The sequence below is a fragment of the Alosa sapidissima genome, chromosome 1 (genome assembly GCF_018492685.1).
Source record: "Alosa sapidissima isolate fAloSap1 chromosome 1, fAloSap1.pri, whole genome shotgun sequence".
Classification (NCBI taxonomy): domain Eukaryota; kingdom Metazoa; phylum Chordata; class Actinopteri; order Clupeiformes; family Clupeidae; genus Alosa; species Alosa sapidissima.
In genome coordinates this window covers 45,975,364-45,990,413 of record NC_055957.1, presented here as the reverse complement: position 1 = coordinate 45,990,413, position 15,050 = coordinate 45,975,364, and the positions used below count along the sequence as shown (strand labels likewise).

Here is a 15,050-nt window from a genome sequence, read left to right as displayed (position 1 = left end):
TGTAAACAAGGGTTACAACTTTAATTTTATAATTTATTTAGCAAACAGGTTAAAAACATTAGTTCCCTTCAAATGTGCTGTCTCCAAGAGGAAGCCATTTTTATACAAATATACTTACAACAGTGCCCCTGTATTTAAATTGCAATCCAACAGTGGTACAAGACCTGCAGTCCTTTCATATATTGCCACGTCTATGCAATATATAAAACATAATACAATATCATAGGAATACTGTGTTATTAAAACAATAATGCACTTTAAAATGGGATGAGAGACCATGGTGGTCATCCGGGCCTGCTCTCCATGTGTGGACCAGACTGGAAAGATCTGATGTCTTCCCCAATGAACTCAGTGACTGCAGAGAAGAAATAAAAACATGACCCAGTATGAACAATAGACGACTCTTGGATATTTAGGTACAATGCAAATAACAGACAATAAATAACTATGTATTAATACCTCTGTAATTAGAATACATACTGATAACTCTGTGTTAATTAGGTATTAAATAGCTGAGTTTGGGTTAGAAAAACTTTTAACAACCTATAATAACATTAAAATCAGGAGCAGTAAATCATTTCCATACATCGGACCAGGACATATATTACTATGTGAGATGGAAAGTTCACCATCCTCAATTTTACTTCACATTTATTTCAACCTAAACATATGAATCTGTAAGGGGTACAGCTCTGCTCTTCTCACCCTCCTCCAGTGTGATGTGGTGCATGGATGAGGAGCTGGCAAACTCCAAGGGTCCTTCCTGCATCTTCATGCCCCCTGCGGGCTCCCTATCTGGGACCCCCCTGCCATGCGTCTCCCAGCCCTCGTACTGGCTGTAGGGGGGTGGTGGGTAGAGGTCCTGAGGGAGGCCATGGTTGGCCGGTGGGGACGGGCACGGGCAGGGGCACACCTCCTGGGGGTAGGGGCAGCTGGGGTGGTAGGGCGAGTGGGGCAGGGGGGGCAGCGGGGAGGTGGAGATGGGGCTGCTGGCGGGGAAGGGGCTGAGGGAGGAGGAGTGGGACGGGGACGGCGAGGACGACAGGTACGGGGAGTCCAGCCACGGCGAGGGAGAGGGTGATGGAGGCTGGGCAACGCCGCGGGGGTACAGGGGGGGCAGGAGCTCGGTAAAGCCCAGCTCCAGGCTCTCAAAGCTGGGCTGCCTCTCAGACAAAGCCCCCCTACCTCCACCTCCACCTCCACCTCCGCTCTCCTCCTGGCCCTCGGGCTTGGAGCAGTACTCCTCCTGGTAGTTTTGCCCTGAGTAAGAGAAGTCACTGGGGTACGGGGGCAGGTGGAAGCCCAGACCTCGCTCGTCCATGGGGGTGTCCCCTCTAAGGTGCAGGCCCCTGTCCGACACCCCCGAGCCCCCAAAGGGCCCCAGGCCCACCCCCTCCAGGGGCAGCACTGAGGGATGGGACAGGAGGGGGTCCTCCTCTTTGAACATGACTAAACAAAGCACAGTGGAGAATCTGATTAGAGCTGGAGCATGTAGATTGTGATCTAAAATAAATGAAATCAGTATATTGGTACGATAGCTGCTTGAGTGACTGGAGAAGCTGAAGAAAACTCTGTTTAAACATCCACTTTGCCATAACACAACACAAGGGTTATGGCACAAAACAGCAGAAATACAACACAACACAACACACAAACCGCAGTGCAAACATTACAGTACAAAATATTATTTCATTCAACTATAGGACGTTTCCAGCAGCAAAATAACAAATTATAGGACCAGATACTGTCAGTTTGACCATGACAGAGTGACGCTGTCACTCACTGGACTCACTTGGCAGGTATTTGAAACAGTGGGTGCTGCTTCTTTTCCTCTTCCCATTGGACACGTACAGGCAGACTGGTACAGGGCGACTCACTGATTGGTCACTGTAGGGTGGCACTCGCACACACAGCAGGCACTGCCCGATAAAGACAACCAAAGATCCAGTACAGTAAAATTACTTTAAAGCCAAACCCCACAGCCCATGGGCAAATAAAGTCACCCTACGGCTGAGCAGGATAGGATTACACACACAGACACTTTTAACATGCACACACCAACACTACTGAAATCAAAGTGGTAGATATGTAGTTGTGTTAACAACATAGAAATCATTTTTATAATAACAGTATTAAAACTAGTGAACTGCTTTAAATTCATGGTTGCATGGAAATGGAAATAGATTGTCTACCTCGTTACTTTTATCATGATCTATGTGAGCCTCTTCTTCCCACTGTAGTTTTCCATCTGTAACCAGGAAGATACATGTTATACAGTTACACACTAGTACACAGATGCACCCCCCCCCCCCACACACACACACACACACACACCTGAACCTCTCTCCATAAAGAGCACCCGGGAGGTGGGCAGAAAGTTGGAGCCTCCCAGCAGCAGCTCCTCTCCACCCTCCACGGAGCACGACGCCAGGCTCGCCGACTCCACCACCGGCAGCTCTTGAGCCGAGCGCTGAGCTGGAGAGATGGAGGGATGCAGAGAGAAAGAGGGAGAAAGAGGGGGAGGCAACAAAGAATGAAACATTGGGGGGGGGGGGGTTAAGAAAGAGAGGGAAAGAGAGTGGAAAAGTAGGAATAAAGGCAGGGAGAGAGAGAGAGACAGACAGAGAGAGAATGAGAGAGAGAGAGAGAGAGAGAGAGAGAGACAGGCGGAGAGAAAGAGAAAGGGGGGGGATAAAGGCAGGGGAGAAAGAGTCAGAGACAAAGGGGGGGACAGAAAGAGAGAAAGAGAGAGAGAGAGAGAGAGAGAGAGAGAGAGAGAGAGAGAGAGAGCAGGGGATTAGCTGTAAGATCACATACAGCTGGAATGGAGTGTGAGGCAGATGAAGCCAAGTGAGGACAGTCCTGATATCAGGTGAGTGATTAGGTGCGCTGCAGCTCGGAGCAGCCTGGCAGCCTGCTGGAAGCACAGGGAGACGTGTGAGCAGCCTGAGACAGGTTATATAGCGGCTGGGTCCGAGCTACTGCAGGGCGGCATGGAATCCCAAACATGCTGGCGGCAAACGTGGCTCCTTCTTCTTCTGTTTCCAAAAGGGGTCGGCCAGTGGCTGTGTTTGATTTTGTTGGACTGGGATGCAAGCAGGATGGGCTGGCATCCCTGTCTGCTCCACATCTCATTTTTCGTATTCCCGTGATGGGCACATGCCCAAAGCTGCACGCACGCTCGGGCAGGAATGAGGCACCTGGGCAACACCTCTTTGCCAGTTGCTCGAAATGTCTTAAAGCAACACCAAAGAGTTTTTTGTACCTTAAAATAATGTTTCCAAAATTGTTTCCGTGGTTCATCAACTCGTAACAGGGTGAATGGCACTTCTGCATTCGCTTCGCGGCCCTCTATCGACTGTAGTTCGATGGAATGAGACATAAGAAACTACAAATTTGACTTGCATGATGTCGCAATACATCGTAATTTCATAAAATCATGCAACATATTCTACCTTGTCTATGGACATCGTTATTTGCAAAGCCGTTGCTGGATAAACAAATAGCGTGCGTGCGACAGAGGAAAAGTTCTTTGGTATTGCTTTAAACTGTTGGGGTTCCTATGAATGCAGTCGGGTTTAGACAACTATCTTCTAAATAGCCAACCATCCAGCATCAAAAACACACACGTGACAACAGTCTGTAGACAATGGTATCATTTACAAACACTACCTTCCTGAAGAACAATAATAGGCTTTGAGAGAGAGTTACATACCGACATGAGAAATCAGAGAGGATAGAAGAGACTTGCTTAACTTACAGCATTCGATTGGCAGAGACGCCACCTGCAAGGCGAGCACCCGTCCGGGTGGAGCTAGCGGTGGAGCCAGCGGAATGTGTGTGCGGAAAACCAGACGGACACGCGTGTTCTTTCTCCCGACGTCAGTCTCTCCTTTCCTGAGTTCTATGTCGGAATTCCTCAGCTTCAGAATGCCCGCACAATCAATTCTGAGAAAGGGGGGAATTTTTTGCATTCAATTAAAAAAAAAAGTCTGTTACTATGGATTTCACCAGCAGCAACGATCCATCCATTAATCAATCTATTTATTTATCAACATGTCAGAAGGGATGTGACAAAAAAAATTGTTGACTTGCTATGCATTTAATTTCCAGTAAACATCCATCCATCTATCTGTCACTATATTTGTATAACTCACAAAGCAGTCATGTTAGTCTCTGGATTGAGTGGGATATCCAGTAGTTTAGTTCCAGCCTGGATACTTTCCTGACTGGCAGTGCCGACCATTTTCCCTGTGACTCTAAAATGAAACGATGACACGAAAAGAATAAATATGGATATTACATTAGAGAAAGAGAGAGAGAGAGAGAGAGAGAGTATGCAGGAGATTAGCACTTATGCACTTGCCCACTGATACATACCGGTGAATCTGATAGAATGGGTGTGGTCGTATGGACCGGTCATCAGCGGTTCCCACAAACACCTGTAAGGAGAGCGGCTGTCTCTCTGTGTACCCAACAAGCTGAGAGAGACAGTGCGATAGAGGGAAAGAGAGAAAAGGAGGGAAAGAAAGAAATAGAAAGAGAGAGTCAGAGAGACAGAGAAAGTCAGCGACATTCACATTATACATTCTTTCTTTAAGATAATCACACACTTTACAACCTTCACGAGAGGATGACCTCCTGGCGATGCCTTGACCGCACCCCGGCTGCCCTCTGTCTCATAGTGGGCGCGATGATGTGGGCGAGGCTGCACCTCAATACGCAGCTCGTACTGGTCAAACTGAGAGGGGAGTGGCCAATCAAGTGGAGGCAAGGCGTTTGACCTGGCAGGACCGATATCACAGGTTAAAAATATATCAAATCAGTTACACAATGATCCTTTACCCAGGATGGGTACTTCAGCTGAAAAATATTTGACATATGAGGTGAATCTATACGACAGTCCACAGTCAGATACCACAGTCATCACGTGTGTTTGAGTGTGTAAGTGTGTGAGGGTGAGTGTGAGTGTGAGTGTGAGTGTGAGTGTGTGTGCGTTTGTATGTCACCTGAACAGAGGGCTATGTGCACTAGCCCTGGTCCTGCCCCATCCCAGAGCAGGAGGCACGGACAGGTAGTTCATGCCCAGAGAGGGGAGCTCCCGCCTCAGGCCCCGTGGCTCTGGCAGCGGACACGGGGAGCTCTGAGCAGGAGGGGCATGGTCCTGCTCCAGCTCTCTGGAGGAGACCTGAGCATGCATACACACAGACACAAACACACACACATACACACAAACACACACACACACACACACACACACGGGTTAAAGACAATAAGGATACATAATAATACATAATAATAAATAGTATGCACTAATGCCTGCACAAACAACAGGAAAACGCACAAACACACACAAACACACATAGACATATATATTATGCAAACAGTTTATGAGAATTCAAAGCACCTGGAGTTTTTAAATACAGTTCCTAAGTGGTGGATGGCGTGGAGAGCTCACCTGCTCCAGGGAGGTCTTCCTGGTCTTCTGGGGGATGTTGAGCTCACAGCCTCCGCCCGGCGCCTGGCTCTGGGGGTCCCCCTGCCCCGTCTCCAGGGCGGATGGGTGCTCCTCGGAGTAGCTGCCCCGGCGCGAGGTGCACGGGGAGGCGCAGGGGGAGTTCCGACGCTTCTTGCCTCCGGGGGAGGTGGGGCGGGAGGAGGGCGACAGGCAGAAGTGGGAGGTGGCCTCGTTCAACTCCTCCTCCTCGGCCAGCAGCGAATCGCAGCTGGAGGCCGGGCTGAGCCAGCCGCGGGAGGACGGGCTGGAGGCGGGGCTGGGGCTGAGTGACCCCGCCCCCGTCATGCCGTCACGGTAACAGAAGGGGTCCAGCAGTGGCAGATAGAGGCGCTCCCTGTCCCAACCGCCACCGGTGTCCCAGTAACCTCCCCCGGCCAGCGCCGAGTCATCCTCTGGGGAGATGGTGGTGATCTGGATGCTGGGGCACTCGAGAACTCTGGACTCAGACACCTGTGAGAGTAAATGACAATGAGAGAGAGAGAAAGAGAGAGAGAGAGAGAGAGAAAGGCAAAAGTGACATGGTAGGAGGAGGAGGATAGACAGACAGAGGATCCACATTAACACTAAATCCAAGTCATCCCTCAATTACTATTCAATGAAGTTTGTATTAAGTATTAAGGACAGCTGACCTGTATGGATCGTGCAGGAAGGCTCTCGTACGTCCCGCTGAACTCCCGCACCAGCGCTCTCCGTGGGGGTGGGGAATGCATCCCGGCCCTCTGACTGGTGGAGTTGGGTGGTGACGGGATGCCCAATGGCTGGCCGATATGTGTGGAGGTATCTGTCACAGAGAGAAAATGGATGTTGCTGCACATGTGGAGCATTGCTCTTAGGGGTTCATGGCACAACAACTAACTTACTGCAAGCTAATTTATCAAATCATCTATTAGGGCGGCAACTAAAGATAATGTACATAGTTGATTAATCTGTAGATTATTTTCTAAATTAATCGATCAGTTGTTTGATCAATTAAATGTCAGAAAATGGTGAAAAACACACACCAGAGATATTTAGTTTACTTTCAATCAATCTCTCACCACTTTTTTTCTTTTTTTTTTTTTTTTAGCAGACACTTTTAATCCAAAGTGATTTACATGAGGTAATTACATCACAAGAGATTACATTGTCACCGGAGCAACTTGGGGTTAAGTGCCTTGCTCAAGAGCACAATGGTGAAAGCCAGGAAGCTACTGCATGCTAACCCAGCTCCTTAACCACTACGCTACCACCACCTCGCATCATTTTTCAAACGAATGACAAGGTTTAATTGACCCATGTCCAAGCCTTTTTTGGTCAATTCAAACTGAGCTGGTCCTCTGAGGTTATTCCTAAATTGTGGCAATTCAGATAGGACCTGGGTCATCTACAGTAGCTGATCAGAGCAAACGTGCTGCACGTAAAAAAACACATGCAAATTGACAAAACACAAGCAACTTAAAGACCAACTGCAGCAAAAATCAAGTTTTTAACCCTTTTGACATGTTCGTTTTTTTTTTTTTTTCTATGTGTTACAAGACATGTTATGATCTGTAAAGATCATTCGTGAGGATTTCTGGTTTGAACTGTCAGGGTATCAACTCATGTGTCTTTCCATTTGTCTCGTAAGTCCCCCGCCCGAGTTGGAAAGTGTAAATTACCCAGCTTTCTTGCAGCATTTCACGGCGGCACGCCCCTTTACCTCGGAGTTCTTGAGGGGACCCCGAGGTGGCCGTACGACCTTACAACAAACATGGCTGCGCCCATAGTTGAGATGAGATGACATGTATTTTCTTTGCATTTGTACTGTGTTGGTCATTTTAATCTCGATGCAATGCTCTTACTCACTAGATTACATTGCTGCTTCAATCTGGTCACCAATTCATGCATTGCACGGTCTTTTTCCAGCCGGTTTGCTAAAGAGGCTACATGTAGCACAAAACAATAACAATGACTAGCCAAAATCTGGGTACCCAGAAGCTCGCATGCTGAATGACCTTCTGGGCCAAAACCTTCACAACCGGAAAACAGCTAGTTTCAGAGACGCCCACTGATCTCACTTCCGTTATGTTCATGGGGAAAAGTTCCTACTGAAACCAGTGCGAAATTGCTGCCGATGCAAACATAATTTAAGCATGTTTAGAGTCGATTTTTGAAGAAATTGAAGTTCGTAAGAACATTTGCTTTAAACCACTGCAGACGTTATGTCTCATTTGCCTAAGCAAAGGCTAGACAGAGATGGCTACAAAGGCAAACTAAACGCCATCGTTTTGGTTGTTAGTAAGTCCGCTGTCGGCGGTATTTTAATTAAACACACAATACATGTGCATACTCACAAGGTCTGCTACCTCTCCGTGATTGGATATTGAAAAAAGCTTTGTTCGAAATCAGAGACATTCCCCCCGCCCTATTTTCCCCTGAATGCAGTCGTATTCAGTTGAGTTACTAAAAAAAGTTTTTATTATTAATTCACATTGACCATACTCAACAAGGGAGAATGAAGGGAGAATGATGTGTTCTCACATTCTAGACAAATGTCCAGCACTAACGAGACAACTGCTGCCCTGGTGGCATCCATGTTCTTCCCAAAAAGACTACAAACCCCAGCGTTCGTGCTAGCAACTCATTCGTACATGTCGTACAGGTGGGCGTACGAGACTAATGGAAAGACCCATCAGGTCTCCAAAAAACTAAATGGATTAGCCTGTTTTTCACAAAAAAATCACAAAGTAGGAGGACAAATCACAGGCAACTTAGATAGATAGATAGATAGATAGATACTTTATTGATCCCCAGGGGAAATTCAAGAACTTACTCTTGTGTCATTAAAAACCCGCTTTCAGCATGAGCTCAGGTGTTTTTAATATCTGGAACGAGGTAGCCTTCATGGAATGGTTGGCAACTCTGCCCACAGGTAAGCTATGGCAAGGCAACTCTAGATTGTCCAGTGTGTTCAAATCTAAAAAGAGCTATTATAGGATAATTGAGCCATCTGAATAACTCCAATATTTGAACTTGCCATTGCATTTTGAATTTAGCTACAGTTTAACAACAGTTGCGTGGGGGGTAGCTCTATAGAATCTTTGGGCAGAGACGGGGGCGGGCCTTAGTGACAGAGACATAGTCGGGGGCGGGGCTAAGTAAATCCGCGCTTCAGGGATGAGGAAGAAGATGCAGAGATACATACTAGCTGTCACTTTGCCATGAAGGATTCTTTTTGTGAAAACAAATTATGAATGTGCATCACTGAGGAACTCAAATTAGGGTTTAACCAAATAGCTGCAGTGGGTCTTTAAGAAATCTTAATCAATTTGACAACACATGCACAGCATTATAGAAACGCGCTGCAAATTCTGACAGCACAATGGAAGTGTTTCTGGAGGATACTTAAAAGTGATGAACACATCTGGACACACTTGGCGTTAATAGAGTGACAGGCTTAGCTCAAACAAGCTAAAATGAAAGTGAATCAAATCAACATCAAAATAAACCAAAACACTTAGGGGGTATACCACAGACAGGCTCATTTGGGGGTATACCACAGACAGGCTCATTTGCAACAAGCCTGTCTGTGGTATACCCCCATGATTTGTCCTGTTTATTTAGTCCATTCCCAGATATTGTGGCCTTGTGTTCACGTAATTACGCATGTTGTTGCCTTTTGTAACCAGTAGGTGGCAGTGTAGGATAAGGAATAGTGCAGTTCAACTACTAAAGTAAAAGAAGAGAAAACTAAACTGTGAGAGGGAGACAAGGGGCCTTTCCGAAACTAGTCCCTACCCACTTCCCCTCGGTAACGGAGTGCACTCGGGTGGGATTCACCCTCACAGCTAAATGATGTTCCGCTGATTAGCACGTAGGTACTTAGCTTAGGGACAGACTTGACTCTTCCTAGTGGAAACAGATTCTGACGTAACCATGGATTTGTAATCACACAGAACTTACATTTGTATGAAGCGTTCTCCATGACGTGCCAAATGAATTGATGAACACCCTCGACAAGGGGGCATTGGCGTTGGAGGGGTTTATAACTCACTACTACTTAACAGTAATTGGTTTCAGATGGCCCTTAATATGGCGGACCCTCCATGTAAACATGCAAATGGAGTGCAAGTGGTTAGGGAGAGGGTGAAGCAACTAGTTTAGTACAGGGCCAAAGAAAGCAGTAATGTGCGAAAGTGATATGTAGCCTAATCTGTGCAGTTCATAAGATAATTGAAAATAACCTTCCAACATGTTTGTCCTGAACATCTTCAGGACAAGCTTCAAGCATCTAACATGTCTATCTTATTCACTGGCGCCAAGCGTGTTCATCACTCTTAAGTATCCTCCGGAAACACTTCCGTTGTGTTGTCTGAATTTTGTTTGTGTTGTGAATTTGCAGCACGTGTCTGTAATGTGTAATGTTGTCTGAATTTGCAGTGCGTTTTCTAAATGCTGTGCATGTGTTGTCAATTTGATGAAGATGTTTTCTTAAGTTACTTGTGTTTTGTCTATTTGCATACATGTGTTTTGTCGATTTGCCTGTGTTTTCTTAAGTGCAGCGCGTTTGCCCTGGTCGCCCACCGTAGTCACCACTTGAGAGGAGCCTAACCCCAACCCAACTTCAGAGGTGGGTTGCAAAGCAGGATAACCCCGGTTAACCCTTTCAGACAGAATATCAACCTGAGTTGAACCCTGGTCGAAGCTGATATGAAAGGGGTGTGTCTGTCTGTCTATCAATGTATGGCTGTCTATCTATAAATCTATGGCTGCATCTTGTGGTGCAGTTGAAATGTAGAAACTGCAGAGAATTGATTCATAAGACTGAAAGCAGAAACCAGCATGACTGGCATTGTCTAGGCTTCATTTATTACCATAACTGCCTCAATAAATATCAGCATGCAATGTTTACTAAGTAGCTAGGTAATAAAAACAATAAGGCCAGGACTGGATGTGCCTTCCACACTAAATAAAATTGCAGTGGTTTTCATCTTTAAAACTGGGCTGCCTTTCAGTGTTAGTGCTTGAGATGTGGTCCAACTGCATGGCAACTAAAAAAATGTTTATAGGGAAAAGAAAAATTAGTTTATCGGTAAATGAAAGAACTATTGTGTTTTTAAAAGCATTTTTAAACTAAAATATGAGAGTCTCCAACTGTACAAACACAAAAAAAGACAAAAGACCATTTCAAGATGCAGGGAGCTGCATGCATCACAGTTTCCGAGCAGCGATTAATAAATCTCTACCTGGCAAAACCACAATTCTGGAGCGTTCCTCCTACATAGAGCCCACTGTTCTGTTCTCTGCTTGCACTGCAGTAGCGATGGCAAATGCAAAACTCTGCTCAGGGAAACCTCAAAAAGCAAAGGCGTGGAGACGGCCTTTTGGACAGCCATGCTTGCATCACCAGTAAACTGAAGTTTGTGTCTATAGAGATATTAGATGGGCTGTTGGTCTATTGGTCAGATTCAGTAGGACAGTAGTACGACAGACATGATAGTTGGTAGCTGAGTCGATTGTGACATTGATTGTGAGATAGTTCTATGGGAGAGGCCACCATTCAGATGTGTGCATCAGTAGTTGTGCCAATAATCAACAGCCAGTGAGGAAGAGAGAAGAATGAGAGATGACCAGCTACAGTCAACTTGCGGTCAGTTCCACAGGAACAGTGGTGTACAGAAAGACAAGGAGCAGCAAGGAGCAAGAATGCTTTAGCACCAGGAAATAGCTTCTGCCGTATTTTCTTAATTAAATAGTTTCTGTCATTGGTAGTAAAATGTTGTCAGCAGACTTAAGAGAAATCAGATTGGCTGTGTGCCTATATGGCCTCTTGGTCAGCCAAGTGGTACACTGGCCATGAAGCGACAAGGATGAGGTCACTGTGCAGATCTGCTCGTCAGTGGTGTCAATGCTGAGCAGACAATGAAGAAAGCACAGGCATGAATGATGACAGATGTCAGGTAAACGAACCAAAGTATCCGGAAATGCCTTCTACAGGTTCCAAGTACATTCACAGCCACACGGTGCCAACAGCAGCAGTGATCAGCAGGAAATGCTACCGAAGAAAGTGTGGCGGCGGCAACGTCTAAAAGTTTCTTTGGGAGGCTAGGTATTGTACCATCTTGGTGTGCCAAGGGGCTGGGGGAGGGGGCTGGGTGCTGTGTGCTGCGCATGCATGTGTGCCACAAAGAGAAAGGAGAGGGTGAGGAGAGGAGGCAGACGGGAGGGAGGTGTGTATGTGCGTGCTCAGTAAACACAGATTGAGGTTCAATCCAGATGGCAGCTGTTAACTCCACTCACACGCACAGCTGATTAAAACCACATTTTGCTCGGCCCTACACACATACACTGACACACAAGCATACACAAAGAGTGAGAGAGAAAGAAAGAGAGAGAGAGAGTCAGAAAGAGAGAGAGAGAGAGAGATGGGAGATGTAATTCTATGTAGGCATATTAACATAATGTGGGTCATTACCAATTCCTTCAAAGATAGCCAGGAAACTGAAAGCAGATGAAAGAATCTTCTACACCTTGGAAGAAACCTTACATTTGTAAAACCCAATACCTCAGATTCCTTAAACCATTCATAAGCTTCTGAAAAACTGCTTTGCAACAGACATCACTATCTCCACACTCTGACACTGCCTACAGTAGGCTATGTCCAAGCGTTCATCACCAGCCCCCCTCCCTGCATCACCACTACCATCATCATCATCATTATCATCCTCCTCATCCTCACCACCACTTCACAAACTAATAACGATGTGAAATGAGCTGACCAGTGCTGTTGCTTGTTTCAAGATGCGCGGGGGCTCTCTCCGTCCTCTCCCCCACAGAGCTGGGGTCCCGGTCGGCGTTGCGCAGCGGGGATGGGCCGCGGGTCTGATCCTCCTCAAACACCAACTTGAACTCGAACTCCCCCTCTTCCCAGCCCGAGCCCGGCGCAGCCCCCATCCCCGCAACAGGCGAAATAGAACCCGTGAACAGTTAAATTCCCCTTTCAATAGACGTAGAAAAATCAGGAAAACCTTCCCTACGACGAGTCTGAATGTTATTCTGACACTCCGAAAAGAACCGAGATCAATTCTCCCTCGTCCTCTATCTTATTTGAATTTGATCTTGATTGTCCTCGATACGGAACTCTAGCTGAATATCGCATTTGCGTAAAACATTTTTCTTATCACTCATACTGTACAGGCAGTTATCAATCACTTATCTCTCTTTACATAACTTTTCCAATTGCTTTGTTCCAGACTTCTTGGCGGAGACAGAAAAAAATCCAGTGGATCCAATAATGTCTTCTAACGAATATTCACTCTCATTACAGAACTTTAAAAGTTCCCGTTACGTCGTCCAAACAGCGGTGTCTTGATTCTGCTGTAGGCTACTTGTCCGTCATATTTGGGGCTATCCCTGCGATTTCTCTAAGACGAAAAAGTTTCATCAAATTTCTTCGTCCTTTACCCTTAATTGCCTCTGGGTGGGTTCCCTAGCCCGTCTGCTCCGTTACTGTATCCCCATAGGACATTCTGAACGTCACTCAAAAAGACCCCCTCTTCTCCAACTCCACATGCCTCCACTACTTCCACACTTCCCATGCTTTGATTGGTTAGGGGCTGCAACCACATCTTTAAAATAATACCAAAAAAAATCGGCGTACTGACCACAAGTATTCCCTCGTCATCTCCTTCTCAAGGAAAAGACCACATTTGAACTCTCAGATAATAATAATAATGTCTGAGTGACAAGCCACAGAAGGACAGTTTTCAGAGGAAGCTGGCTGTGCTGATGGGGTTTCTCCTATCCAAACGTTGGGCCTCTGCATTGCCATCAGGGCATTTCATGCCTTGCTGTAGCTTATTTGAGATACTGGTGCTCCAAGGAAAACGGCGGAGCCCAGTATCCGGTGGACTTTACAGCATGCCAGTGCCCCCCCCCCCCCCCCTTTCCTCTGTCATCCTTTCGCCTCCCCCCAACCCTTCTCTACTTTGCCTTCATTTGTCCCTCCCCCTCGTGTGCTCCCATGTTCGCCCCACCACCCTCCCTTTCCCCCATGAAAGGATCTGTTTCTCATTATCCTCTGTAGTCTGCACTCTGTCCGAGACAGGAGACGAAAAACTTAAATAAACAGGCTGCCCCCCAACCCCCTCTTCTCCCCTACACTACCCCCACCGCTCTCCTCCACTGTACAGTCTACTAGTCAATTTCTCACACATATGATCGGACACTGTAACCACTGCCTCCTTCCTCTCCGTGTAGTTAACTCAGGGGACTGTAGTCTGAGAGTACTTATGAACACACTGCGGCCCAAGTGGCAGTTAGTATCTTGATTGGTGAAGCATTTTTTCACTAAGGAGTAAAGGTTACTTATTATATGAGTGTAACAATACTCCCCACAAATTAAATCACAAATTAAATCACAGGTGTGTTAAAGCAACACCAAATAGTTTTTTATACCTTAAAATAATGTTTCCAAAATCGTTTCAGTGGTTCATCAACTCGTAACAGGGTGAACGGCACTTCTGCATTCGCTTCGCGGCCCTCTATTGGCTATAACTGCACTATGTAAGTTTGCCAGATCGGGTAGCGGATCTGTAGTTCGATGGAATGAGACATAAGAAACTACAAATTTGACTTGCATCTGATGTCGCAATACATCGTGCTTTTATTAGTCATACAAAATATTCTACCTTGTCTGTGGACATCGTTATTTGCAAAGCCGGTGCTGGATAAACAAATAGCGTGCGTGCGACAGAGGGAAAGTTCTTTGGTGTTGCTTTAAGATATTTGTCATGAGAGTCTTAATGGATTGCAGGATTTTGTTGTGGTGGTATGCCACAAGGTGAGCTCTCAGAGAAGCCACACTTGGGCCTTCTTCTCTTTTAGGGCCTTTCAAATAAAGCAGGTTGTGCTGCCCCTATGTGGTCATTGTGGGCATTGCAGTTCCCACACTTCCATAGTAAGGAGTCCCTGACTAAATGCAATGCCAGAGTGGGAGGGAAGACTTGTAGATGGACAAAGTCCTTGCCTGGCTCCTCCCTAATTTTGCTTCAGTTTTTAATGTTTTTTTGTTGGTATTATTATTCACAATTGCCTGTGTGGTTCTACCAGACACTGACAGTGACCTCTCAGACACTGCTTTCAATCAAATGTCTCTGTGCGTTAAACCCTTTTAGGGCAAATGGCTAGTCATTAGTGCATTAAATCTGTACAGTATATAGTTATATTGAAATCCAAATAACCTTGTTTATCTATCAACATTTCTTCTGAGAATGACGATAAAGATGACTTGCAGGAACAGAATGGTCAGAGGGGAGGATTTACTGTACTGGGCTGCATGTCGTCTTATTCTGGCTGTGGTCCATGTTTATTTCGGCCTTAATTCTTGGCACATGAGGGAATTGTGAGTGACGTCAGCAACACAAAACTGACTCAGAGGAGTACACGTCAGAACTTGAGAATACCATTCAGACCCAAAGAGAGAAACAGTCATTCAGGGAGAAATCAGAAGTTTTTTTGTTTTTTTACATTAATGAAAATGGAAAACATTTTAAGGCAAGACATCTGAATGACG

General features: G+C 46.0%; 1 protein-coding gene across 3 annotated transcripts; it reads right to left on the bottom strand.

The window, feature by feature from the left end:
- On the bottom strand, window positions 1-12,973 carry nfatc4 (nuclear factor of activated T cells 4). Of its 3 annotated transcripts, none has more exons than XM_042090379.1 (13): window positions 12,256-12,973; window positions 6,148-6,299; window positions 5,459-5,968; window positions 5,010-5,188; window positions 4,622-4,784; window positions 4,381-4,481; window positions 4,158-4,259; window positions 3,761-3,948; window positions 2,335-2,475; window positions 2,193-2,248; window positions 1,784-1,919; window positions 706-1,449; window positions 1-355 (listed from the first exon to the last, which is right to left on the bottom strand). In XM_042090379.1, the coding sequence occupies exons 1-13, from the start codon at window positions 12,428-12,430 to the stop codon at window positions 285-287; spliced, it is 2,718 nt and encodes a 905-aa protein (XP_041946313.1). In that variant the 5' UTR covers window positions 12,431-12,973; the 3' UTR covers window positions 1-284. The 3 variants fall into 3 exon arrangements, with proteins under 3 accessions (XP_041946313.1, XP_041946322.1, XP_041946330.1); XM_042090388.1 differs by having other exon boundaries at window positions 1,793-1,919; XM_042090396.1 differs by having other exon boundaries at window positions 12,708-12,973.
- Window positions 12,974-15,050: the final 2,077 nt, after the last annotated feature.